Source organism: Eulemur rufifrons, chromosome 19, assembly GCF_041146395.1.
Source record: "Eulemur rufifrons isolate Redbay chromosome 19, OSU_ERuf_1, whole genome shotgun sequence".
Classification (NCBI taxonomy): domain Eukaryota; kingdom Metazoa; phylum Chordata; class Mammalia; order Primates; family Lemuridae; genus Eulemur; species Eulemur rufifrons.
In genome coordinates, this window is record NC_091001.1 from 47160174 (window position 1) to 47185407 (window position 25234).

Sequence of the window (25234 nt, forward strand, 5' to 3'; positions counted from 1 at the left end):
CTCCCTCTGGTGAGAAGAGCAGAAGCCCCTAGGGATGAACAGAGAAAGAAATTGAGCAAGGAAAAGGAACAATGATTTAGCACTGAGACTGGAGCTTCACTGGGGACCATAACAAAGTCTGAGCTGGTAAAGACCACCCAGGCACATGTAACCAATTCTGCTGGACCCATGATCACCAGGTATGTGTGTTTCCAAGTTTCTCTCTCAGCTTCACCCTGAAAAGACCTTTTCCATCCTACTAGGTAAATGGACAGAAAAATCTCAGATGTCGTCCAGGTAGCCCCCACCTCCCAGGGAGCCACAAGGCTTAGTGATGAAAGTGGGGAAGGGAACATTCCTTCTCTGCGTGTTCCAGAAATATTTCTAGAACTGTACTTGGAACCCAGATGTTAATGGAAGCCTAAGGTGGTTTGGGCAAGGCCCTCGCCTCTCTCTGCATATGCACATTCTGAAGAAGTTTCCCTTCTCTGAGTAGAACCTAAATGGCCCAGACATAGCCCCACCCTCATCACACCACACCAGCCTGAGGGAACTGGACACCATCATCCTAATCAGCCAGATCTGAATATTCCAGACCCAGGTGAGACCAGCAGCCCCAGAGACACCTGCACAGATGGGGGAGCAGCCACCTGAGACTCCAGGCACCTGCCACCCTCAGCTCAGACGTCACCCCTCCATGATATCCACGTGCACACGCACACACCCCAGACACACGCCGGCCTCTGCACCCCCCTCCGTATAGTTCACCACTGCATTTGATTACACTGTGCTTTAAATGTTTGTTTGCATTTTGCTTCCCCACCCAACTACATTTGAAGCTCCTTTATTGGGTGCTAGGGGCCTAGCACCCAATAAATATTTGTAGGAGGAGTTGGGCTGGCCTGGGACAGAGTTAACTTGAAGTGAATTCAGTTGAATTGTACTAAAATGACGCTGGGGAACACAGGGAAGAACATTCCCACAGCAACAAGGTTGAGCATTACCTCAACTTCCTCATCAAGGGTCTCCCCTAGACCCGCCACCTCCAGAATCTCTCTCCAGTTCCCCGCCACGCTGCCCCTCCCCCACCAGGCAGGTCCTCATTGCTTCTTATGGAACAGAGCCGGAGCTGGCTCACTGCTGGGCTCGGCCATGACCTGCATGGGCTGGTTGTTCAGGGCAGCCTCGCGCATCTTGTGATACATGAACTCGTTCTGGCGGAACATGCGCAGCTCCATCTCTGTCTGCACCCGCATGGCCTGTGGGACACAGGTACACCAGAAACATGTTGGTCTCTGACCTGCCTTGGGGTAAATGACTCCCAGTCACTGAGATTCAAATCTATCCCCTCAGAAGACACACATGCAGCACGTGTGCATAGACACACACACAAACACACACACTGGGGGCCTAACATCCTGGCAGGGGGCCCAGTTTGCTAGGGAGAGAGAGTTTGACCCTTGGAGAGTAGCTGGAGGGATAGTTCTCAGCAGAGAATGTTTGTTCTTGGGAACTGTCCACTAGGGATCTGAATTTGCACCCTGGCTCCTGCACTTACTGGTTGTGAGAACTCAGGCAAGTGACTTAACTGTCTTAGCCCTCAGTTTTCTCACCCATTTTTGGGGTGAGATTCCTTTGTACCTCATAGTGGGTTAGGAAGGTTACAGTGTGTGACACACAGAAAGGCCCTCATTCTCCCGTACGTCCATTCAAGAAATATTTGCCAAGGGCCAGGCATTGGTCAGGGGCTGAGGATGCAGCAGTGAGTAAGATCGAGAAAGGCTCTGCCTTTGACAAGCTCAGTACACCAGACATAAAGCTAGTTACTCCCACTCTTCTGCCCCTCACTTGGTCCTCCTGTCAGCTTTGAGAGACTCATATTATATCCACTTTAGGGATTTGGAAACTGGGGACCTGAGAAGTAAAAGGACATCCATATCTGAGGTCACACAAGTCCTAAATGTCATCATTCTACAACACATTTTATGACACCAAAGGCTGTCTGTCACACTGTCTGAGGACAGCCTTGTCACTGTCAAATAAACCAGCCCTTCAAAGCACAAAGGACACCGGCAGTGCCATTTGCCAGGTGCTATTCTAAGTGCTTTTCACATATTAACTCATTGCACCCGCACCACAACCCTATCCTTTCCCCCCATTTTACAGATGAGGAGACTGAGGCCCATACATTCAATATATGTGCAAAGTCACACAGCTAGAAAGCAGTGAAACTGGAACTCAGTCCTGGTGGTCTGATTCCAGAGCCTGTGATCCCAAACTCCACTGCCTGTAACCCAGGACACTCTCTAACTAGGTGGCTGCACACACAAACATACACACACACACAAATACACATTCCCCATTGTTTAGGTTTTCTCAGTCCAGGCTTGGAGCATCATGATACAACAGACTCAGGGTTCAAGTCTCAGCTTTGCCATTAACTTATTATGTGACTATGGACATGTGACTCCCCTTCCCTGGGCCTCAGTGTCCTCATATGTGAAAAAAAGAGGAGTGAGCTGACACGTTTCTGAGTTCCCTTCTGTTCTAGCTGGCAATCTATAGACTTTCCTAAAGTACAGTCCACCTGAACTCAGACTCCCATCTTTAGAGAGCTCAGATCAGGCAGGGAGCACCAAGCCCCAAGATGCTACTTGCCTCTAAGTCCTTGGTGATGGGGTGGGAGGGTCCATGTGTCACCAGGAGAATGGCATAGGCCTTGCAGATCATCCCATGTCCCACCTCAATGTTACCAGCATGCCAGTTGGTCAGCCCTGCCCGCATCACGGCCATGCCAAGTTGGGCATTGTTGGGGTGGTAGAGCTTCCTGTAGGGGCATAGCAAATAATCACACAGAGCATCGTCCCAGCCATCCTTCTATCTATCTGCAAATCATCTGACAACTTATAAAGTGCCCTTGTTGATTAAGTCCATCTGCTCCTCCCACCAGCACCATGTGGCTTCTGCGGCCTGCTGAAAAGGCACTGAGGCACAGAGACAAACACCCCACACAGCGAGGAAGTGAGTGCTGGGACTCTGACCTGGGCCACTCAGCCAAGCCCTCAAGGGGAAAAGGGACCAGGATTGTACTGAGCTTGAGCACAGGAAGCTGGGGGTTCTCAGGAACACCTCAGCTCTCTCCAGGGAAAGTGACGGGAAAGTCAAGGGGTAAAAATAACTTGGAGGTTCTTCTCGGGACAGCCTTGTGTTTTCAGCTCCTTGGCATTCTCTTTGCAGGGCTTCCTTTTTGCATGTTGTACAGTTTACCTGCATTTTGTTTATGAGTAACATCCCCTCAAAGAAACAAACCTTCTTGTGCCAACTTATTCATTTGGCCAGAAACACAAATTCACATAACAATGTGGTCACAGAAGGCAATAGAGGATATTGGCTGAGGGAAAGCAAGGGAGTTGCATTTTACAATTCATAAGCAAGGATGATTGCTGGCTCTTATAAAAAATAACAATAACAATAATAAAAGAAAACTCACATTAATTTCCTGTGTTGATTATTGGGGGTAGGGGGCTTTGCAATCACTTAAAATCAAGTTGGACTTAGCCTTAAGGAAATCAAAAGGAGAAGAGGTCATCCTAGGGATAGATGTTCCAGAGGATTTGGGAAAGACCAGGGATGACAAATAGGTTTCAACTCAAGTATGGCTCTGGTTGTTTGGTCATTACTGCTTGGAGCACCATGATGAAAAGGCTCAGTCATAACGAGAACCATGATTGATTACTCATGCCTGCTGTGGGTGCAGGAGGAAGAGGTAGCAGCATGTGTGCCATCTATCTGCCACTTCTGGAATAGGCACACTTCCAGGAGGCTGAGACGCCCAATCGTCACCTACATGTAGCCATCCACCATCCTCCTGGCATAGTCTGAGGCCTCTTCAAAGGCCTGGAGGTAGGAGAGGACCTCCGAAACGATGCTCAGTATCCGCAGCATGTAAAGGTTGGTGTCAGCAAGCACTGGCTCCTGCTTCTGCAGGCACTCCCGGCATAATTTTACAACCTAGAGTGAGACATAGTCCTGCGGGTTACCATCGCACCAGAGCACATGCTTAATTCACATACGGGAGCACCGTGATGACATTGGACACTCATTCTTTTAATGTTGGGAAAATTGCTAACAGAGATGGAAAGCACAAGTTTGTGATTTAAATAACAAAATGGTCCTATTTGGCTAAGTATAAGGATAGGGAGGGTAATGGTGGAAGATATGGCTGACATAGCAAAGCAACGAGTTTTCAAGTCAGCAGGTAGCAGGGAGCTATGAAAGCTACACACACGCACACATACACAGTCAGCCCTACATATCTGTGGGTTCCACATCTGCAGATTCAACAAATAATGGACCAAAAATATTTGAAAAAGAAATAAAAATAATAATACAATAAAAATAATACAAATAGAAAAACAATAGAGTATATACAGTATCTACATTGTATTAGATATTATAAGTAATACAGAGATGATTTAAAGTATACAGGAGAATGTGTGTAAGTTATGTATAAATACTTCACCATTTTATATAGGGGACTTGAGCATCCATGGATTTTGGTATCCTTGGGGGGATCCTAGAACCAATCCTCATTGATGCCGAGGGATGACTGTATATATATACACATACATGAATGTATATGCAAATAAACATGTGTGTATGCATATATATTAATATATATAATCACAACAATGCAATGAGATAGGTACTATTAATACTAATATTCTCATTTTACCAGATGAAGCACAGGTAGGGTAAGTACTTTGCCAAAATCCTACAGGTAGTGAGCAACAAGTCAAGGATTCTAACCACCATTCCCATGATTCTCTACCCTGGATGTGCTTTGGAATCATTTGGAAAGCTTTTTAAAACACTGATGTCCAGGCATTACCCCAGACCAATTGAAACCAAGTATCTGGGAGTGAGACATTGGATGTGCAGGTAGTATAAGCCCCTGGGTTGGCCTTATGCTCAGTAAGGCTGGATAATCATGTCCTCCTAGAAGTATACGAGATGGGTGAGTGGAGAAGAAGTTGGGAGACCCACTGGGAGGGTGCTGCCTTGGCTTCGGTGAGGAATAAGATGGGCCTGACTCCAATCAGCTTGGAGTCAGGCTTTCCTGACCGATTTGTGTGTAGACATAGGCTTAGGCTGCACCCTACAAAGTCGAATGGTCTCTAGATTTGAGTTGTTCATTGTTCTTCCCTTCTGCCCTTGCTGCTCTCATGAGAGAAATGTCATACAAGTCTTTCCATTTAAAATGAGTGAAAACTAATTTTGCTCTGAGACCGTCCCAGAGCCCATGAAGCAACTAGGTAGGGATGTTGCAAAACGATGGCTAGCGTTGAATTCATCCTGAAGACCATCCTCTAAAACCCTTGGGGGCAGTGTCCAGCCCTACACCTGGCCCTGTCAAGTTTAAATGAAAAAAAGAACGAAATGAAGAGGAGGAAAGAAGCCACGGGAATGGAGCTAGTGGAGCCCTCCTGCTTGCTCCAGCTGCTACCTCATGCCTCTGACATAGATTTTCCATATTAAACAATAACAATTTGCTAACATGACTGTCTCCTCACCTGTCAGAACTCCTAGAAGGCAAGGAGCACGTCCTGTATTGATCACCCCAGTAAGGGCTCAAAAATGTACAATAAATGAGTTAGTAAGGCAGGAGGAAGACAAGAAGCGAAAAGCAAATAGAAATGAGCAGACATTAATCTCCCACTTTGCCATGTCCTAGTGGCATCCAAACCTGCTTACGCCCTCTAATTGCTTAATGAACTTGGGGAAAAAATACTGATTCGTGTTTCTGTATTCTGTGTCAATTGGATGAATCACATCTTAGTGGGTGAGAACAGGAATCAGTATTTCCAGCAAGCTGCCCGGGGTTAATTCAATGCAAATGCTTTGCAGGCCAATGTTTGGCAGTGGGCTTCAACTTTGGCTGCACAATGGAATCACCTTTGAGCTTTAAAAATCTTGATGTCTGATTCCCACCCCTAGAGATTTTGGTGAAACTATTCTGAGTGGAGATCTGGGCATCAGGATTTTTCAAAGGTGAATCTAGTGTAGACACTGTTGAGAATCCCTGGTGCTTCAAGAGTCAAGTTCAAATGCTCTTTGAACACTGGTAGAGATTGAAAGTTAGTAGAGACTGAAAACTGTGGCCAGCACATGCGTTCAGTTATGAGAGAGCAGGCAACCACGGCCAGCATGTCCCACTGCCATCTCCTGTCCTCCATCTCTGATGCCAGGCTCAGCTATCACAGATCCCCCAGAGACATGTGCCTGGCTGCCTTTGTTCCCCTCAGACCCAGTTTCAGTGGGTTGCACAGTCACTGAGAACACACCCCTAAGAGGTGTTGAAGGTTTCAGGGCAAGAAGAGTCATGGTCTCAACCAAAGGACATCTTCCAGAAAAACAGCGTGCTTGGCAGCCTCCCTCACCCCATTTCCCTCCCTTAGTAGAGAACCTTTCCACCCTCCTCTCCACCCTCATCCTCTATAAAAAGTGACTTCTTACCTCATGATACAAACCCTCAGAGCGAGCCTTGTCTATTTTCTCCAGTGTATCCTTGGAGAATTGTATCATCTCCTTCACCACTTCCTGAGAGGGCTGGGAAAGGGAGAGACATTGAGCCGAGACCCCTTCATGAGGCTGCCCACTCTACCTTTGAATAGCTGCCATCTTTGACATTCGACGTCCTGCAAGATTAATGCCTTCCTCGTTCTGAATGCCTCATTCCTGAAAATGCTACCTAAGGTCCCTGTAGCTTCTCCAGCTTCCTCATCAGCTTTTGACTCATGCTGTGTATTCTATGAACCAAGTCCCTGAGCCTTGCTGCCAGCCAGTCGTCCCCCAGCCTGTGCTCATTCCTGGCTCTTTGGACCCCAGAGCAGAACCTGACATTGATCCCTGTTGTGTTTTCTCTGGCATTTTGGATTCTATCACCCCAAAATATTTGCCATTCCTCCTCTTTGCTTCAAGTCAACCCCATATTCCACAGGTGTGCCCTTGCACTTTTATCTTCACTCAAGTCATTGATTTAAATACTGATACTAGCCAGCACAGAGCTGAAGACAGAGCCTGAGAACTTGACCCAAAAATCTCAAATTTCAAAGGACCCAAATACTCCAGCTTGCCACTGGAGTTCATTCAGGAGGGCCCTTGTGATTATGGTTATTCAAATCCTTCTAAATGTATTAGCATCTAGCCCATATTCCCCTTGTCTTGACCTAAAGGACATCAGGAGAAAATTTGTCAGCTATCTCTGTGAAATATAGACTCATTAAGCTTACTCCATTTGCCTAAGCAGCCTAGCCATTTCATCAAAAAAATGCAAACAAAAAACCCCAAGGTTTTGAGATTTGAGGCAAGGAAGCATCATAATTAAGAAGCCAGTTCCCATGAAAACATCATAATTTTGAATAAAAAGTGCCACATTTCTCGAAGTCCAAAGGAGAAATTTCCTTGCTATTCTTACTCCTATTAGAAGCTCTTTTCTGAAAGTTTTTTTTGCTTAAGCAAATATTGTACAAATTTTTTCCAAAATGAAAACAACTTTATTATTTATTCTGACTGTAAAATTAACATATGCAAGTTGTGAAAAATTAAAACAATATAAAAAAGTATGGAGAACAACAGTAAATCCCCAGAACCCACCCAAATATCGAAGTTAGCATCTGGAGGAACATTTTCCTACGCATATAATCAAGAATAATATTTAAAATATTTAGTGACTGGTACAGGAAAGGCACTGGCCAATCAGAACACAGACTCTAGCCACCAACAATGAGTATGTCTATGTGGCCTTACCAGTGCGTACTGGCGGAAATTCCGTTCTATGTGTGCGCACACAAGAGTGTGTGTGTGTACATGCCAATAGGATCAAATCTTTTTTCTAACTGAAATAATACATATTTCTGTATATAGCATTTTTTCACTCAGAAGATTGTAGACATTTTCCCATATCAATATAAAGATATCTATATCTTCACTTTTAATTAATGTAGAGTTTTCCACTCTATGATTCTAGACTAATTTATTTAATCAGTTCTCTGGTTGCCCAATTTTTTCACTACAGGGAATTAGGCTCGATAGCTTCCTTTAAATTTGCTGCTCACATTGTGTTGTGAGGTCACTCTCAGTAAACTACCAAGAAGTAACAGGACGATGGGCATTTGTTCCAATGAAAATATATCCCCCTCTGCAGATGGAGATCATCTTCCCTCAGTCTCCCAGCTGTCCTGAACCAGTGGGTGTCCATCTTACAGTGGGAGAGGCCTCTGGCCAGGACAGCCTGCTTCAGGGTCAGGATCTTCCAAGGAAAGAGGTATTGTATGTGTTCTGCCCACTCTACTTGCTTTGGCTTCTGCATAGTTCTTGACTATCCCTACAATTTTGACTACCCTTGTTTCCAAACCCTCTGTATCTGGGCTTCCCTGGAATTCTGTGTGTCCCATGGCCTGACCCCAACAATTGATGCACCCCAACAAGCTCTGACTTTGGCTTGCAGGTCTCACTCCTGGCTTAACCTTTGCCTTGACCTTTGATTTGGCTGCAATTTCTGGATTTCTGGCTTCTGGCTGCCTTCCTGCCACTACTCAGCTGCTGCCTTCCAGACCCGGAGTGTTGTTTAGCCTTCTGTTAATTCAAATCACGTCTTTGTTCTAGACAAGTCATTTCAGTGTGTGCCTGCTTTCCTAAGCCCATTTGAATCAAGTGCATTAATAAACTCTTGCCCAGTTATGCAGAGTTCTGTGACTGGTGGTCCAGTGGTATACCATCAATCTGTCAGAACCACATTTTTAGTTTCATCCATAGCTTGTTGCCCAAGTAATGACTCATAAAATCACACCTAGTTTATGACCACTGGCCTGTAATCTACTCTGAGTTCCATAACCTTTAAAACTCAAAATTCTTAGTGAATCTTCTGGAGTAATCAGTAGCTTGCAGAGTAGATTCAGAGAATACCAAACATTTAGGCGTTAAGAAAAAGTCTTGCTCAATTTGATGATGTAAGGAAGAGTGTCATTTTAAGCTTTGGAAGTGAATCGATTTTTTTAAGGAGGCAACTTCCAAGATTCCCAAAACAACCTGGCAGAAAGGTGGTTAATTAAAAAGTGTAACGTGATAAATCTATTCTGAGAAGGAAATGGGGCTGTTCCATTTGGCTCTGCTTTTCAGAGTAAAGGCAGGAACCTTCCTATTTGCAAACAGGATTTAAGGAACTCCAGAACTTCCCTCTCCAAAAGCATCCCAATAAATAGAAAGCAAGGAGGAAGAGGGAGGCAGGAGCCAGAGGAGGAAGGGGAGGAAGGATGTAGGAGAGAGGGTAAGAGGGATGTTGGTTCTCCAACCCTGAAAAATTAGCACATTTCTATTGTGAAAATCATGGGTGAAGGCTGGAGAGAGAAAAAGAAAAACCTAAGCAGCCTAAACAAAGAAAGTCCAAAAGTACAACTGAGGGAAATCTTAGAAATTGCGGTGTTACAATATCATTTAAAAATATATTTGGTTTTTATTTCTATATAGATTTACATATACAAGTATTAATTAAAGGACCTAGAAAAGATTTTGATGCCAATTAAATGTCTGAGGCTTCCATACTGAGGTGGGGTGCTTATCAGGCTAGGATAAAGCATTACAAGGAAAACGAAGAAAAACAACTGTGGTGACGTTGTCGATAGTCCAGTTTGAAGGAACCATTAATAAGTTAATCCAGCTGCCCATTTTACAGATAAGGAAACTGAGGTCCAAAAGGAAGAGACTTGTGCAAGCTCAGGCATTTAGGGTCACAGCCAGAACTAGAACACAGGCCTCCTAATTCTTTTTCCACCATTCTTTCTACTATATCATCATGGCCTTTTGGAGTATGTACGCCCCTTTTAATGTCCATAAATGGTAGCATACACAGTGTTATGGGTTGAACTGTATCCCCCCAAATTCATATATGTTGAAGTCTAACCCCCAGTACCTGAGAATGTGACCTTATTTGGCAACAGGGTCATTGCTGATGTAATTAGTTAAGATGAGATCATACTGGATTAGGGTGGGTCCCTAATCCAATATGACTGATGTCCTTATAAAAAATGCCACGTGAAGAGAAAGTGACAAGCATGGAGGGAAGACCGTGCGAAGAGACACAGGGAGAAGACGGCCACCTACAAGCCCAGGAGAGAGGTCTGAAACAGATCCTTCTCTCACCGGCCTTGGAAGGAACCAACCCTCCAAGACTGTGAGACAAATTTCTGTTGTTTAAGCCCCCTGGTGTGTGGGACTTCGTTATAGCAGCCCTAGCAGACTAATACACGTGGCATTGTTTGGTCGCTTAATTCTTTTCCCGTCAGGAATAGAGCTCATTCCGTACCTGTACGTAAAGATCTACCTTGTGCATTTTAATAGTTGCAGGATCTTTCCTTCATTTAAATATTTCCCTATTGGTAGTTATTTGGTTTTATTCAATACTCTGTTGTTGCCAACAGTACTGCCACAATGCTGCTTTATACATGCATCCTTGTGCACATGGACAAGTATATCTGCAGGGTAAATTCTGAGAAGGAGAATTTCTTGGTCAAAGGGGGGAAATAGTATGTATTAAGAATAAAAATAAGTTTGTGGCAAAAAAAAAAAAAAAATCTAGACTAGCCAGAGGATGAGAGGGAGAGATGAGTCAAAGGAGGGAACAGTGTCATCTGAGCATTCGGGCCGACACCACTGAGTAATGAAAGTCATTGAGGGGCCACGTCAGCTGTACTGAGGAGCCAATTTTGCTTGTAGCCTTTGCTCTAACCAGAGGCAAATTTCTGCCCACACATAAGATGCAGAAGTTAATTTAGAAGTATATTTGTGTCTCTGTATTTTGTTTAGAGACGGAGTCTTGCGGTGTTACTGAGACTGGCCTCAAACTCCTGGGCTCAAGGGATCCTCCCACCTCAGCCTGCTGAGCAGCTGTGTGCATAGGTGGGCTGTCGCTACACAGAAATGCTCACTCAACCTCCCCTGAGGAGTCTGGCTCCTCATTAAAAACCCATGTGGGATTTTTCAGGCCTGACCATAGGCAATCACAGAGGTTCTACCTGGCAGGCCTCAGGGGAAGCCTGCTCTCCCCACACCAGACACCGTGCACAGCCAGTGCCTGGCATTCGCTGAGGGTGGCTGCAGTCAAGGACTCAGGCTCCCCTGGCTGGTCACACTCTTCACATATTTGCATTTCTGGCCCCAGTGCTTTTGATCCTGAGTCTCTTTATCTGGCCTCTTTAGGAGAGGAGGAGGAGGAAGGCTTGAAGGCTTTCCCCCACTCTGACTCAGTACCCAGTACTTTTCCACTCCTATCCCTTCCCCCTCAGTCTTCCCCCAACCCCGAGGTCAACAAAACTGCTGGAGCCTTTTGTTGGGGCTCCCTCAGCAGTGAGACGCCCCACACTGTGCTGATCCACCCGCCCCTCCCCGTGCACCTGCACCACTCCAGGGGAGGACGGACCAGGAGGAGTCAGCGCTTGCTTGGTTTTAGCTTCTCGCTTATACTATTGCTGTAAGTGGTTAAAGACGTCACTCTCATTCCTGGCTTGCGGCTTTCACAGGCCACTCTGACACCTGGCAGCTCAGCTCCCTCTCCCAACTCAGCTGAGCTCCTGACAGCCTCAGCAAGCCTGGCTCTGGCGATCTCCTCTCAACGGGCTCAGCAGCAACCAGCAACAGCACCCCCCCCACCCCCCCGGCCCGGAGTTAAGGATGTTAAACCATCTAAACATTCCCCCATCTCCGTATCTCCCATCTCCATGGGACTGGGAGTATCTTTGTGATAACCAGACAACAAATCTCTTTGCCTATCTGGTCTTGATATCTGAATCCTCGGCATTACTTAACCTGCAAAGGAGCAATGGGAGGAACCAACATTTGCTGAGTGTCTCTTCTGTATGCCAGTCCCTTAAGCATGCATCATCTTGCGCAATCCTTATCACAACCCCTTGTAGTGGGGCCATTATTCCTATTTTACAGCTGAGAAAACTGAGCAACTTCCCCAAACACCTGGCAAGAGATGGTGCCAGGACAGTAGCCGGGACCCACCTGCAGCGCTCTGTCCACCAACCCATGCCACCTCCCCAGGGCTCACAGGCTGCTTCCCTGAGAATCTCTGGACAGGGGTGCGAAACCACCCTTGACTGGCCCCTGCAGAAGACAGCTACAAACCGCCCAGCAACAGGGCTGCCTGTACCTTGGGGTCGGCTTTCACCCCCAGGAAGAGGTCGTCCTTCAGCTTTTTCTGGCAGTGCTCACACGTGCAGTCAAAGTAGTACTGCTTCTTCAGCTGCTTCTTGCGCTCTTCACTGACATTGAGGAAGTCGATGTAGGACACGGTCAGCTCCTCTCCTTCTGAGATCTTGCCCAGGGCCCGGAGCTCAATTCTAGAGCAGGGTGGGGAAAAAAAAAAGAGTAAGTAGAATCTAGGCCTATGGAAATGGGATCCGTGCCCTCCAAGGCTTCATAAAGTGGAGTCTCAAAGACAGAGCCTTCCACTGGCACTCTGAGAAAACTCCCATTCCCCTCAAAAGGGGAACATGACTTAAAGGACAGTTTTCTGCATAATTTCACTGCACTCATTATAACAGTCAAATCTGCTCCATTCCATTAATGGCTCTGGAATCAGTTCACATAGACTCCCAGCAGAGGGCTGGACACGGTCGTAAGACCGTACGCAGCTCCATACCCAGTATCAGCCCCACACTTTTAGCTACTGATCATCTGTAACAAAGGAAGGGAGAAGTCCTAAGGCAAAAACTCCAAACAAGAAACGACCTAAAAACCATTTCTGGTTAGTTTGGGGACTACTCTCTCAGAAACATATACACATTCAGTTACTCACAGTCTTGGCCCACTCTGTGTCTAACTTTAGGCTCCCTCTTACCTTGACCTTCAGCCCAATGGTTCAGGCCTATGTTATATGAGGAGACTTATGCCCACTGGAGACCAGTTAAGGCAAACAAAGGCTGGCTCTGTCAGCCCTCTGCATTGTTTATTTCTGTGTTTTCTAGGAGATGTGGTTTATTGGTTGAAGGTGGTTAGCAAGAAGAGATGGCATTTCATTCCCTTCTGGCTTAGACCTGATGCCACAGCACTATCCACCTTACCATGTAATAGATACTGAAGGTGCTGAAGGAAAAAGCCCCCTGCAAAACAGACATCCAGCTGAGCCCAACAGGTGGAGGCCAGCCCACGGGCTGCTCAGCCACGTACCCTCCAGACAAGGCCAGACAGCTGCAGAAAACAAGTGGTGAGGCCTGCAAGCTGGATCGTAAGCCATTCTCCTGGATCTCCCCAAGATCCTGGGGCCTCACAGCTTGGGGGAAACCATCACCCAGACAGCAAGTGGCAGGATGCAGAGGGCTGGGGAGAAAATCTGCACAGAGATCTGTGGTCATTTCTTTTACCTTCCAGAAAAGCTTAGTTGGACACCATGCAAAAGGCAGGGGGAGACTCCTGGACCCCAAGAGGGTCCCAGTCAAAGGAAGCCCCATACTCTGAGACAACACCCAAGGGAACAACTGCTGAATGGCAGTGATATGCATGTCCAGGCATCTTAAGTGAGCACTTAAGGATAACAAACCTTCTCCCAAAGTGGGATACACTGACATGCCCAATAAATGTGATAATATGTATAAAAACAACTCATATGGAAGCTGGAAAAACCCAAGTGTCTTCTCAGCTCTTATTCTTTCTTTCCTTTCTTCCCCACCCCAATTTTCAGCAGCAAATGATGAAAAGCAAGTAGGAGAGGAAGGCTGGGTGAGTCTCCTCATAGCTCTGCTTAGAAGCCTAGTATATCTGAGTTCAGGGGACTCTCAATTCTCAAATGAAGTTTCTGACACAAGAGAGATAAGTAACTTCCCCCAAGGTCCCACCCACTGTGGCAACAGTCAGGAGTGGAACACAAGTGCCATTCACGATTCCCCATGTCATACTGGCCTTGCCTGATTGTTCCCAAGCTGCCTTCCAGGTCCTTGATGCACAGGGAATTAGATGCATCAAAGTCCTTGCTTTTTAGGACTCTACTTTTGTCCTAAATAGTTCTCTGTGAGCAACTCCTGGGCCATGTGGAGTGTGGATCTCTGGTGTCCGGCTCTGGTGGGATAAATAACCAGTTCTTCCCATTCTAGCCCCCTTTACAGAAGCAGCTTGCTGTAGTGACATATCCTAATTCAACAGTGACTCAGTGGCCAACTGGGTTGGAACTTCCTGTAACTTTGCTTCCCATAATGGTTTGACAATTTTTATAAGATCTCAGGGTGCCTTAGATTATTCCAATGGTATTAGAGAATTTTCAAAACCAAATTAATTTAATGTCACTCAAATACAAAAAATGCATATATGTCCACCCCATTTGACCTTACGTGGAACTGGGGGCTGGGGGAGGAAGAATGGTGACCAACATGGAATAATCTCACTGTGGGAGTCAGGAGATGAGGGGTTTAGCCACATCCCTCCCTCCAACCAGCTTCCTTGAGCAAGTCTCTTTCCCACCCTGGACCCCAGGCCCCTTCCATCCCCAACACTCTGCAATTCTATAGCTCAGCTAATGGAGCCACAAGTAGGCGAGTTATTTACATATTTCTTGCAGAGGTTAGGAATAGAGCCCAGAACACAGAGACCAAGAACTAGGAAGGTCCCTGGAGATGCTCTCCTCTTGATCTTTGCTCTACAGATGTGGAATCCAAGCCCAGGACATGATGTGCATCATCCAAAGTCACATGCAGTGCACACCAACACAACCCATATACACTAGCCACTCCTACCCCTGCTTTCCCAAAGCCCAAACTCCCACACAGCATTTTGTTCTTAATCCAAAGACCATTTCAAGGACTTTCAACCCCAGCCTGAGAAAAAGACTCATCTGAGTCCATTGGGTTGTCATTAAAAAATATCAAAAGTAAAATTTAACCTAAACCACTAATGCACAGTAGGCCTGAAGTGGTAAACAGAATACTATGAATAGATATTTATTAAAATATCACAGTAAGAATGCTATTTTCTCATAGCATAGTGTCTGGGTGAGAAGTCAGGGCTTACAAACAGACACAGTCCTTTAGTAAGTCAATGGTATCAACAGTCCTCATTTCATGGTAAGCAGGGTTTAGGGGGACAATGTAGACTTCTGCTAAGATGGTGTGCACTACAAGGGTTCATGCTCTGAGGTTGGAGGAACAGTGGAAGTGAGGAGTGACAGAAGGGGAAGAAAGGAAGGAAAATAAAGCAAAGGCAAGGCAGGTGGTATGTGGACAAGGAATACATTGTTAATTTAAATGCATTAAAAATATGCCATTCAGTGAAGACAAGACACTGGGGTATGAAAGACATCACAGACCAACAACAGCCAAGGAGTCTTGGAAATGGGCCCCAGCAAACCAGGCAAGTGAGGGAGATGGGTCAGAGGAGCAGGGATGCTTGGAAGGACTGACCCACCTCATCTGGGTGTGAAACATGGCTTTCACTGCCTCATGACTGAAAGACAAAACAGATACCCGAATGGAAATCATTACCATTGGCTGATCCAGTGTGGCTAGCAAGTGTGCACAGCATTCTCAGTTACACAATCAAAGCTTTGGCCACTGCAGCAACCTTATTTCAGCCCCTTCTAGCAGCTCTCACCAGCTAAGACACAGCCTGGTATAGTGGAAAGTGCACTGAATTTAGAAAGAGAGGGTGCTCGGCCCTGAGCAAGTTACTTTCCTTCCCTGGCTTCACCTGTAATGAGACTGTCATGAGAAGATGCATCTAAAAAATACATGGGATGTTGTTATTATTATCCCATTAACAAGCATCCTGGATGAATAAGTGTTGCCTCTTTGGATGCCTGCCTGGGGAGAGTTTGAACTCCAGTGGAGACTGGTTGGGTCATGCAGGTAGCATGTAAAAATTGTCAGGGTTAGAATTGAGCCGCTAACCCCATGTCCAGGGTTCTTTCCACTATGGCAGGCAGCTAGGCAGTAACTGCAAAGCCACCTTCTTGCACAAAAGCCAAGAAGCCTGGATAAAACATGGGTGCTAGAAATTAGTAGATGCAAGGAAGGCAGAGCAAACACTAAAGATGATCTGAGAAACAGCTCCTAGGCTCCTGTGGTTGTTACACACAGTGATGAGAGGAGCCGGGGGACACCATTTAGGGGAGCACCATCTCTAAAGCTCTGCCCTGTATGTGGCTGAATTTGATCCTCTTGGCCAAGCGGGTTAAGCTTGGACAACAGCCCTCTAGGGAGGATTCCATGAGGTCCAGGCCAATGACCCCAAGATGCTTAGGAAGGGAAACACAAATGCTAAGAAAAGATTATCATCTGGCTCCAAAATAAACTTTCCCATCTTGAGAGACTTTCTCAATTACTTAAAAGCCTGGTTTCAAAAATAGGAAGGAAAAGGGAAATCAGAGTCCTTGTTATATTGAAGCTTAGACTTGGTCCTCAACTGAGAATCGGAAACCATTGTCTTTGGCTTCTAGGAAGTTTGGAGGGGAAACATGCTCATTATTGATGGCTCAGAGTAGACTTGCATCTGTCATGATAGCTCATCTCTAAGAGCAAAAGCAATTAATATTGCTCGGGCCTCACCCCCCCCACATCTCCCCAACCTAAGCTGCGGACAACCAGGGGCTCATCCCATTTACTGATTTTTTTCCATTTGTGCCCCATCCCCAAGATCCATTCTTTGCCCTTCTGTCCCTGATCTGCACCTTCCTAGGGGCAGAGGGCTGGCCTCTGAGGGCTGCTCCCCCAGGTTCCTTTGCTCTCTGGCTTCTGGTTGGGGTTTGGCCAACAGGAGGATGTCAGAAGGTGGGAGGAATGAGAGGTTGGGGTATTTAGTCCACTAGCTTCCTCTAGGCAGCTCCATGGTTCCAGCAGTGTCTGGTTTCCCTGCAGGCACAGCTATAAGCCACAGCCGAGCTGGTGGGGGGCCCCTCTACCACACTTGGCACTCACTGGCTGCAGGAACAGCACTTCCTTCACTCGCCCCTCCAGATGTAGGGGTGGTAATGGTCTCACATGTTGCTAGACCCTGGGCATCTTACCATTCCTTGTTAGTTTCTTAAACTCTGCCCACACCTCTGTAAATTGTCCCTTCACTAAATTCTATTTGGGTAAACCCTTTTGAGTGTGCCTCCTGTCTCCTGCTGGACCTTGACTAATAGTATGCTTCTGCCACACTCCTTCTCAGTCAATGTCGTTCTTCAATGACCTACCCCTTGGGATAATTCCAGGCTTCAAGTTTTAAAATAGTAGTTAGAGGTTTACCTAACACATCCAGGCAGCCTCAAGAAACAAGCAAAGACTCAGAAATAACCCATGTTGAATTCTTTGATATCCTCTCTGACACCTTTCTCCCATCCACAGTTATTCTGGAATGAGATTCCTATTTGCTGTACATTTGAAATCCATGCTGGTCCAGGTTCAACAGGTTGACTTTGGCTTAAGTCAAGTGAAAAAAATACCATAAGGTCTCCCTATGCCCATCACGCACCCTCAGTTTAAGACATACTCACTTGCCGTTGTTAAATATGACGGTGCAGTTGGGCCAACAGTCATGGTTCACCAGGCCCAGGTTGGGGAAGATGCCTACGCCCACTGCCTGCAGGCCTCTCTGGTCACTGAGAGTGAAGCCGTTGCAGTTAATCTACCCATAGGAAAAGATAAAAGAATCAGTCAACAGACACAGACTAGGGACAGAACACCATTCTACCTGGTGAAAGGAGTTGAAAAAAACAGAAGACCCAGTCTTGCCCTGGAGATGCTTAGAGAGTCTGGAAACAAAACAACTAATTCCCTGTTCTCTGCGTAACTCCAAATGATCCATAAGATTATGGGAGAGTCCCATATCTGCAAAAACTGTAGCCTTACCTTGCAAGTTTTTGGTGGTTGTATTCTAAAAAGGCCAAAGATGAAAATGAGGCTGGGTCCAGTAGCTCACGCCTATAATCCTAGTGCTCTGGGAGGCCAAGGCGGGAGGATCCCTTGAGCTCAGGAGTTCAAGACCAGCCTGAGCAAGAGTGAGACCCCCGTCTCTACTAAAAATAGAAAAATTAGCCTAAAAATAGAAAAATTAGCCGGGCATGGTGGCACATGCCTGTAGTCCCAGCTACTCAGGAGGCTGAGACAGGAGGATTGCTTGAGCTCAGGAGTTTGAGGTTGCTTTGAGCTAAGTTGATGCCACTGCACTCTAGCCTGAGTAACAGAGCAAGACCCTGTCGTAAAAGAAAGATGAAAATCTCCTTTTTCTGTATCTGGGTCTGACATGAGTCTTCTCAGTATCTGTCATGGTTTTTCTCTCCATGCCCTACTGTGTGTGTGTGTGTGTGTGTGTGTGTGTGTGTCTGCTTCTCCTTCCCCTACCTCCTTTGTCTCACCCTCAACTCCTGTAGCTGCTCACAAAATAAAATTGACATCTCTTCTGAGTTATTTTGTGTCTGGGGGATAGTTTTATGCTCCCTATTCACAATTTTAAAATCCGATGAGTGCCATATTTAACACCTATCTCTGAAATGCAAGGCAAATCAAGTTGGTTGTTACTAATGTTACTAATGTGGCATTCAACTGATTTTCTTTTCCTTAAAAGTAAGTCGTTCTTTATAGAAACAGATTCCAAATATCTGCTCTTATGATATGAAAATTGCATAAGAATACATATAACCTAGAATACATTAATAACTGCACATGAATTTCTACTTTATATATAAATAATATATGAACACAGTATGCATTTATGCACTCACGTGGCTGTTTGTTACAGATTTGGAGGAGTATCACTTTCTCCATTTACTCTCACAGGACATTTAGCAAGTGCATGATGTTAAGCCTGTGAGTACCACTAACAAGCTGTATTACTTTGGGCAAATTTCTTTCTTCTCTGAGTTCTGGTTTTCCCATCACTTGGTTGAATTAAGTTGGACTAGATGAGCTCTAAGGATCCTTTCAGCTCTAACCTTTGGTAATTATGCAATCTGTGGCCTCAGTCCCTAGGCCCCTTAAAGACGTTCAGGATTGGTCTCACACACCAATTCACCCCAAGGCTATAGAGCACAACAATTAAGAGTAAAAGCTCTGGTCCCAGAGAGCACAGACCGCTGCTAGACCTTCCCTGGGCACTGGCTAACCATGTGGCCTTCAGAGGTCATATAACCTCTCTGGGCCTAGGTTCTCTCTTCTATAAAATAGAAATGTTAAAAGTATGGACCTCACCTTGTGTTGTAAAAACTGCATGAAATAACATATGGGAAGCTGTGGTGGTTAATTTTATGTGCCAACATGGCTGGGCCATGGAGCCCAAATATTTGGTCAAACATTCTTATGTATGTTTCTGGGAAGGTGTCTTTTGCATGAGATTAACACTTAAATTGGTGATCTTTGAGTAAAGCAGAGTGTCCTCCGTGATGTGAGTGGGCCTCATCCAGTCAGCTGAAGACCTCAATAGAATGAAGGCTGACCTCTGCTGAGCAAGAAGCAATTCTGCCAGCAGACGGCCTTTGGATTCGAGCTGCAACTCCTCCCTGGGTCTCCAGCCTGCTGGCCTACCTTGCAGATTTTACACTTATCTAGCCTCCACAATCTCTCTCTACACGATGAAGACTGGGGAGATGTTGAGTGTGAGCATGCTGTTGTTGCTATGACAACAGCCTGCTCGCCATCACCACATAGGGGACCTGGCCTGCCAGAAGGAAGACATCTACAACCACAACCCAGGACCTGGGCCTCCTGACCCACCAGGCCCCCAACTCCACCTCCTGGATTCGCAGCCTCACCTGGCTTTGGTGCTCCCCCCACCAAGCCCTGACTCCCCTCTCCCTGGCTTATGCCCCTCTCCGCTCCTTCCCATCAATCCTGCCTGGTAGACCTGGGCAAGGCTTCCAAAGTGACTGGTGGGCAGGAAGGGATGATGATTGTGGGTCTTTGCTTTCAATGTGGAGAGAAGAAAATTTAGAATGCACAGATAAGCAAGAAGATAAATTAACATCCAAATCTACCATCCGGAGATAATAAATAAATAAAAGTTTGTATGTGGGATGCCAATTTCAGATAGGGCAGGAATGACCCCACAGTAGACAAGGCCAGAAAAATAGAGTATAAGATGTGAGGTCTTCATTTCAGATTCTGTCCCCCTTCTGTCCTTTCTTGGCCTCCCCTCTGGCCTGGCAGCCTCTGGAATCTCCTTAGTTGGATAATCCCAGCTGTCACCAACGCACCTCCTTTAAGAGGACTCATATGCTAGAATCTCTGGATTTTCTTAGTTGAGTCATTTAGGTGCCTGTCCCTGGGCTTGGAAATGGAAGGGTGAGTAGGTGGTTCTGCTACATCTGGTAAATTGAGGGCAGACATCCCCAGAGCCTCTGGCTGCCAGGGGAGACGCAGTCTTTATGGAAATAGAAGTCACCGTCCAGGGCCAATGGAGCTTCCCCCGTAGAGCTGTTCACCTCTGAGAAACCCCACCCTCCCAAAGGGGGAGCAGGGAAGGAAGGAGAAGGACAGGGAGGATGGAGGAGGGGACCCAGGGCCCTACCACTCCGAAGATGTGCGAGATGTACTGCATGCTGAACTGCTGGCTCTGGGGTGGCCAGTACTGCAAGAACGTGTCCACGTCCACCCGCAGCTCCTTCTGCTCCTCCTCCCCAAAGTGCTCCACGTGGTTCTGCAAGTCATCCACGGAGACAAGGCAGCCCTCCGTGAGTCCGGTGCCCTCTCTCTCCACCCGCCACATGATGCGCGCTGCCAGCCTGTGGAGAGGGCAGCGTCAGGGAGGCCACCGCTGTATGCATGCAGTCATCCATTCACTCATTTCACAAACACTGGGTGCCTAATGCACTCCAGGCAAGTGTTGGGCCCAAGATACAATTTTGAGCTAGATGGATAGAATTTCTTCTATCGTGATGCTTCTTGTAGTGGGTGAGACAGTAAACAAGATCATTTGAAGTAGTAAGTACTATGCAGAAAACAAAACAGGGTGATGTGACAGAAAGCGGCTGGGGGAGGAGAAGCTGAGGCCATCCGGGGAGGTATCAGGAGGAGGTGCATTGGGCTGCAACTGGAAGGGACAACGGAGCCGGCTCTGTAAGGCTGCGGAGAGAGCACTTCAGGAGGAGAGAGCAGCAAGCGCGAAGGCCCTGAAGGAGGAACCAGCTCTGCACGACGGAGAAACAGCAAGAGGACCAGGGTGGCTGGCGCACAGGGAGCAAGGAGCAGGGACCAGATAAAGGCAGAGAGGTGCGGCAGCCTAGGTCTGTCCTGACAGTGTGTCTTCCTGGGGTGAACGCTGATAAGGAGTTGGACAAACTGTTTCCACTTCTTACTGTGAGCCTGGGCGAGTCACTGGACCTCCCTGAACCTATCTGGTGGCCAGTAAAGTAGGGGCAATATTCGCTGCTATACTGCCCTCCAGAGGTATTCAGGAGACAAAGTGAGGTAGTAGATGCCTGTGTCATTTGTGAACTTATTTATATTCTTAATGATTGGGTAGAGACAAAGTGGAGAAGGCAGTCAGGGTGGGGAAACAGTGTGAGAAAAGGCCCGGAGGCAGCCCCAGCATGGCACGGCCAGGAAGCAGGGAGGGCTTTGGCCTGGCAGGAGCAGAGGGCTCTGGGAGAGGAGAGGGAGCAAAAAGGGACCGAAAAGGACCCAGAGAGCACAACGGGGCATACTTCACCCTAGGCTCCAGCTCATTTTGCCAGATCTTCAGGTTTGTTCCAAGAGAAGCCAGAAACCCTAATTTTTAAAATGTGAAATTTCCCAATTTGTAAACATTGGTGGATCAATTTTAAAATACTAAACACTGGAGAGCCACACAGGAGCAGTCTGCAGGCCGGCTTCAGCCAGCGGCTACGGTTTGGGGTCGCTGCTGTAGACAGCCGGTTCTCCCTCCGAGACCTGAAGGGTGTGAACAGAAGAAGTGACCAGATCCGGTCTCTCTAAGGCTCTTTCCTGATTTGCAGTCGGCCTGGCTTCCTTGGGCCTGGGAATGGAGTCACTGCCCCCATCCCCGGCCTGACATTTGGGAATCCCAAGCACCACCCCGGGCCCAGCTCTGACCTGATGTTCTCATTGGGCACCTTCCCGTATCTCTTGATGGCCGAACACTCGTTCTTGTGGTTCAGCCAAGCGTCCTTCTGGCAGGTGCGGTCACAGTAATGGGCAAACTTGCACTGCCCGCAGCGATGGAGCTTCTCCTGCCTCTTGAAGCAGGTGTGGCACACAAAGTTAACGAGGCTGCAAATGAGGGAAAGACATGTGACCGGGGGGCACAGTGGAAAGGGCACTGTGCTGGCCGGTGGGAGACCCGGGTTCTGGTACTGGCTCAGTGGGCCAGTCCTTGTCTTTCTAGACTTGAGATTCCCACTTTTCAAAATGAGGAACTTGGGCTTCCAAAGGTCTCTTCCAGCTATAACTATTCCTTTAGCAGATATTTTCAAGTGACCCCGATATGGGGGACACCACTGCCCTCTGCATATAAGCCCTTCAGTGCAATGCAGGCAAGAGTACATTCATGACCCATCTGTGTCAGTTACTGGGAATGCTACCCAGAAACTGCTGAACTTGCAGCCACCATGCAGTGTGACAAGACTGTGACAAGGGAGCACAACGTATTCCCGGAACACACTGGAGAAGACACCTGAGGAATGCAGGACGTCTTCCAGGCCAAGGGAATGGGCTGAAATTCCTTAATGGTCCCCTGGTAAAAAGTCACAGGTCATCCGCAGTGTATCTTGGGAGGAGGCATTTTGTGTGACATGTCCTTCTCATTGTTGAATGCAATGTCCCCTTCCCAAAAGACTATCAAATTGTAATTATCTACAATATGATGAGATAAGAAGCGGGATAGTGGGGTACACGAAAGGAGGTCTACACGCTATGATATACGTCCCGGTTCTGCGTGTTTTGCAACAGTAGGAATTACAAGGTTACTGATGTCACTAGTGTCATCAGACGTATTCTTCCAGCTCAGAGAGAGACTGGAAGTGATGAAGAGGAAAAACACATGCCCATTCCATGGGTGAGGGAGAGACAAGTAGGAAGATGAGGCTACTAACTCTGCTTCCAGCTCCCCAGTGTTCCCATTACAAAGCCACATGTCCCCCATATGAAACCTGTCATTCAAACAGAACAGGCTGCACAGGAACCATACTTCAAGACATAACCTGACAGCCAGAGTGCAATCTGATGTGATCCCATATTTCTGGGCCCCAACTGCACACTCCTGCAATGTGGGGAAGAGAAATCCCTGCCACAGAAACAAAAAAAATGATGAAAACGAGTTCAGTGATGCGCAGGGAAGTGCTGAGCAACCTGGGAGGAAGTAGATATATAAACTCAGATTGGAGTCAACAGTCTAAACAGGCATCTCAAAAGTGTAAGAAAACAGGGTCTTTTGGAATCACAGAATTCTAAAGCCTGGAGGAAGAAACTTCCACAGAACATCCAAGCACAGAAATCCCTTGTGTCCATCCCTCACCATGAATTTTCTAATTCCCACAGTGAAAAAGAGTTCACTGTTTCTAAGAACAGTCAGTTCATTGTTGGCCAATCTTAATTGTTGCAAACTTCCTCTGTGTGCTAAGTTTGAATTTGCCTCCCCAGAAAACACTCCTATAACCTAATTTGGCCCTCTGGTTCCTTGCCCCATGGAACAAGCCTGGCCAGGTCAGTTTTTCTAGAATCTGAAGACTACTGCTTTGCTTCCTATTCATTTCCCTTCTCCAAGTAAAATGCTCCCAAATCCTAGAATAATTCCTTGTACTACATGGTTTCTGGAATTCTCCCACCATTCTGGTGGCCTCTGAATATGCCTGCAGCAGGTCCCTGCAGCCAAAGGAAGGTGGACGTAGCAGGGCAATCAAGTAAGATCCAGTGGCCAGTGCTAGGGGGTCAGGCTCCAGGAACAGCCCGAAGGCCCAGCGCAGCATCAACAAGGGGAGAGACCGGTGTAGAGTCAGCTGACATACTGCGTGGGCTGCTGCTCTAAGCTACATCCTGGGATTCCTGGAGGCCAGGCAGCTTTCAGCCTCTGGCTGGCCAACTCAACACACTGCTATGGCCTCATCTGCTATGAGATACGTTCTTAATAATCACAAAGTGCTCAAGGGTGTGAGAGGTCAGTACTTATTTATAGGTTAGAGCAGATTCAAGGTTATCCTCTAATAACATCTTCCTTACTCTACACCAGCCTTCCCTTAAGCTTTCCTGGTGAGAGAGGAGGAGTAGAATTACACTAGCATACTTGGAATTGCACAGAATCCACAGCCCATTATAACTAAGCAGAGAGTGTACGCTGCTTAAGAAGGTCATTTGTCACGAGTGTCCCAGCAGAATAGAGCACATGGGGTTTATGTGGAATGCTGACCATTTAGTGAAATCTCCAAACTCCTGGAGATGGGGAGCTAAATTTCTCTCGTCTGTCTTGAATCTAGATTGCATTCTCTCACAGAAATTTGAGGCTCGTTAGCAGGGACTGGTTCATTGCTAATGGACCCTAGTAGATTGTGTCCCAGGGAGGCTCCAAATCTTGTCTCTTGGACACTCAACTGTGAGATCCTGGGTGTCGGCACTTCACAATCATGGTGCCCAGAGCATAGTATCCAGATGTCATGCTATTTACACTTCCTGGATCTCAACATTGTGCTTCCATTAGTTTCACTTAAGTGAAAAACTCACATTAATTTAAGGTCAGATTAAAAATATAGTCATTAGAACCTCTCGAGTTTCCTCAAAGGTTCCTCAGGGTTGCCCTCTGTTTGCCCAAAGGGCGTTGCATTTTCTAGAAAGCTTTATGGAGGTACAATTGACATATAATATACTGCACATATTTAAAAGGTACATTTTATAGGTTCTGACATATGCATCTATCCACAGAACCATTATTCCAGTCAAGACAATAAACATATCCATCAACCCCAAAAGTTCCTTCCTGACACTGACTTGTTTAACTTGAAATGGAGCCTTCACCTTTGTCCCCATCTGGATGCTTTCCATGTAGCATTCCAAACTGGCAAGATCATTGTGAATTTTCATTCTGTCATCTTTTATATTGGTGTGCTAAGCTTTGAGTCATCTGCGAACTTGGGAGTATGTCTTAGGTTAAGAAAGAGGAAGGAGGAGAAGATGCCCACCTCTCAGGTCTTAGGACCCAGACCAGGAACACAAACCCAAGGTAGGAAAGAAAGGGAGGAGAGCCACGAAATGGTCTGGAGAGGGAAGAGTTAGAAGCAAGCATAATTGTGCTGCCTGTCACTTGTAGC

General features: G+C 46.7%; 1 protein-coding gene across 1 annotated transcript in view; it reads right to left on the bottom strand.

Annotated features, from left to right (window-relative positions):
- Positions 1 to 1079: 1079 nt before the first annotated feature.
- SMYD1 (SET and MYND domain containing 1) overlaps positions 1080 to 25234 on the bottom strand; it is a 38811-nt gene continuing 14656 nt past the window's right edge. The window contains exons 2-9 of the mRNA XM_069494779.1: positions 22032 to 22208; positions 20509 to 20722; positions 17501 to 17631; positions 12191 to 12380; positions 6496 to 6588; positions 3827 to 3990; positions 2638 to 2806; positions 1080 to 1238 (exon numbers count right to left, since the gene is read on the bottom strand). Of these exons, the coding sequence (XP_069350880.1) occupies positions 1080 to 1238; positions 2638 to 2806; positions 3827 to 3990; positions 6496 to 6588; positions 12191 to 12380; positions 17501 to 17631; positions 20509 to 20722; positions 22032 to 22208 (1297 nt within the window). The remainder of the gene's footprint in view (positions 1239 to 2637; positions 2807 to 3826; positions 3991 to 6495; positions 6589 to 12190; positions 12381 to 17500; positions 17632 to 20508; positions 20723 to 22031; positions 22209 to 25234) is intronic.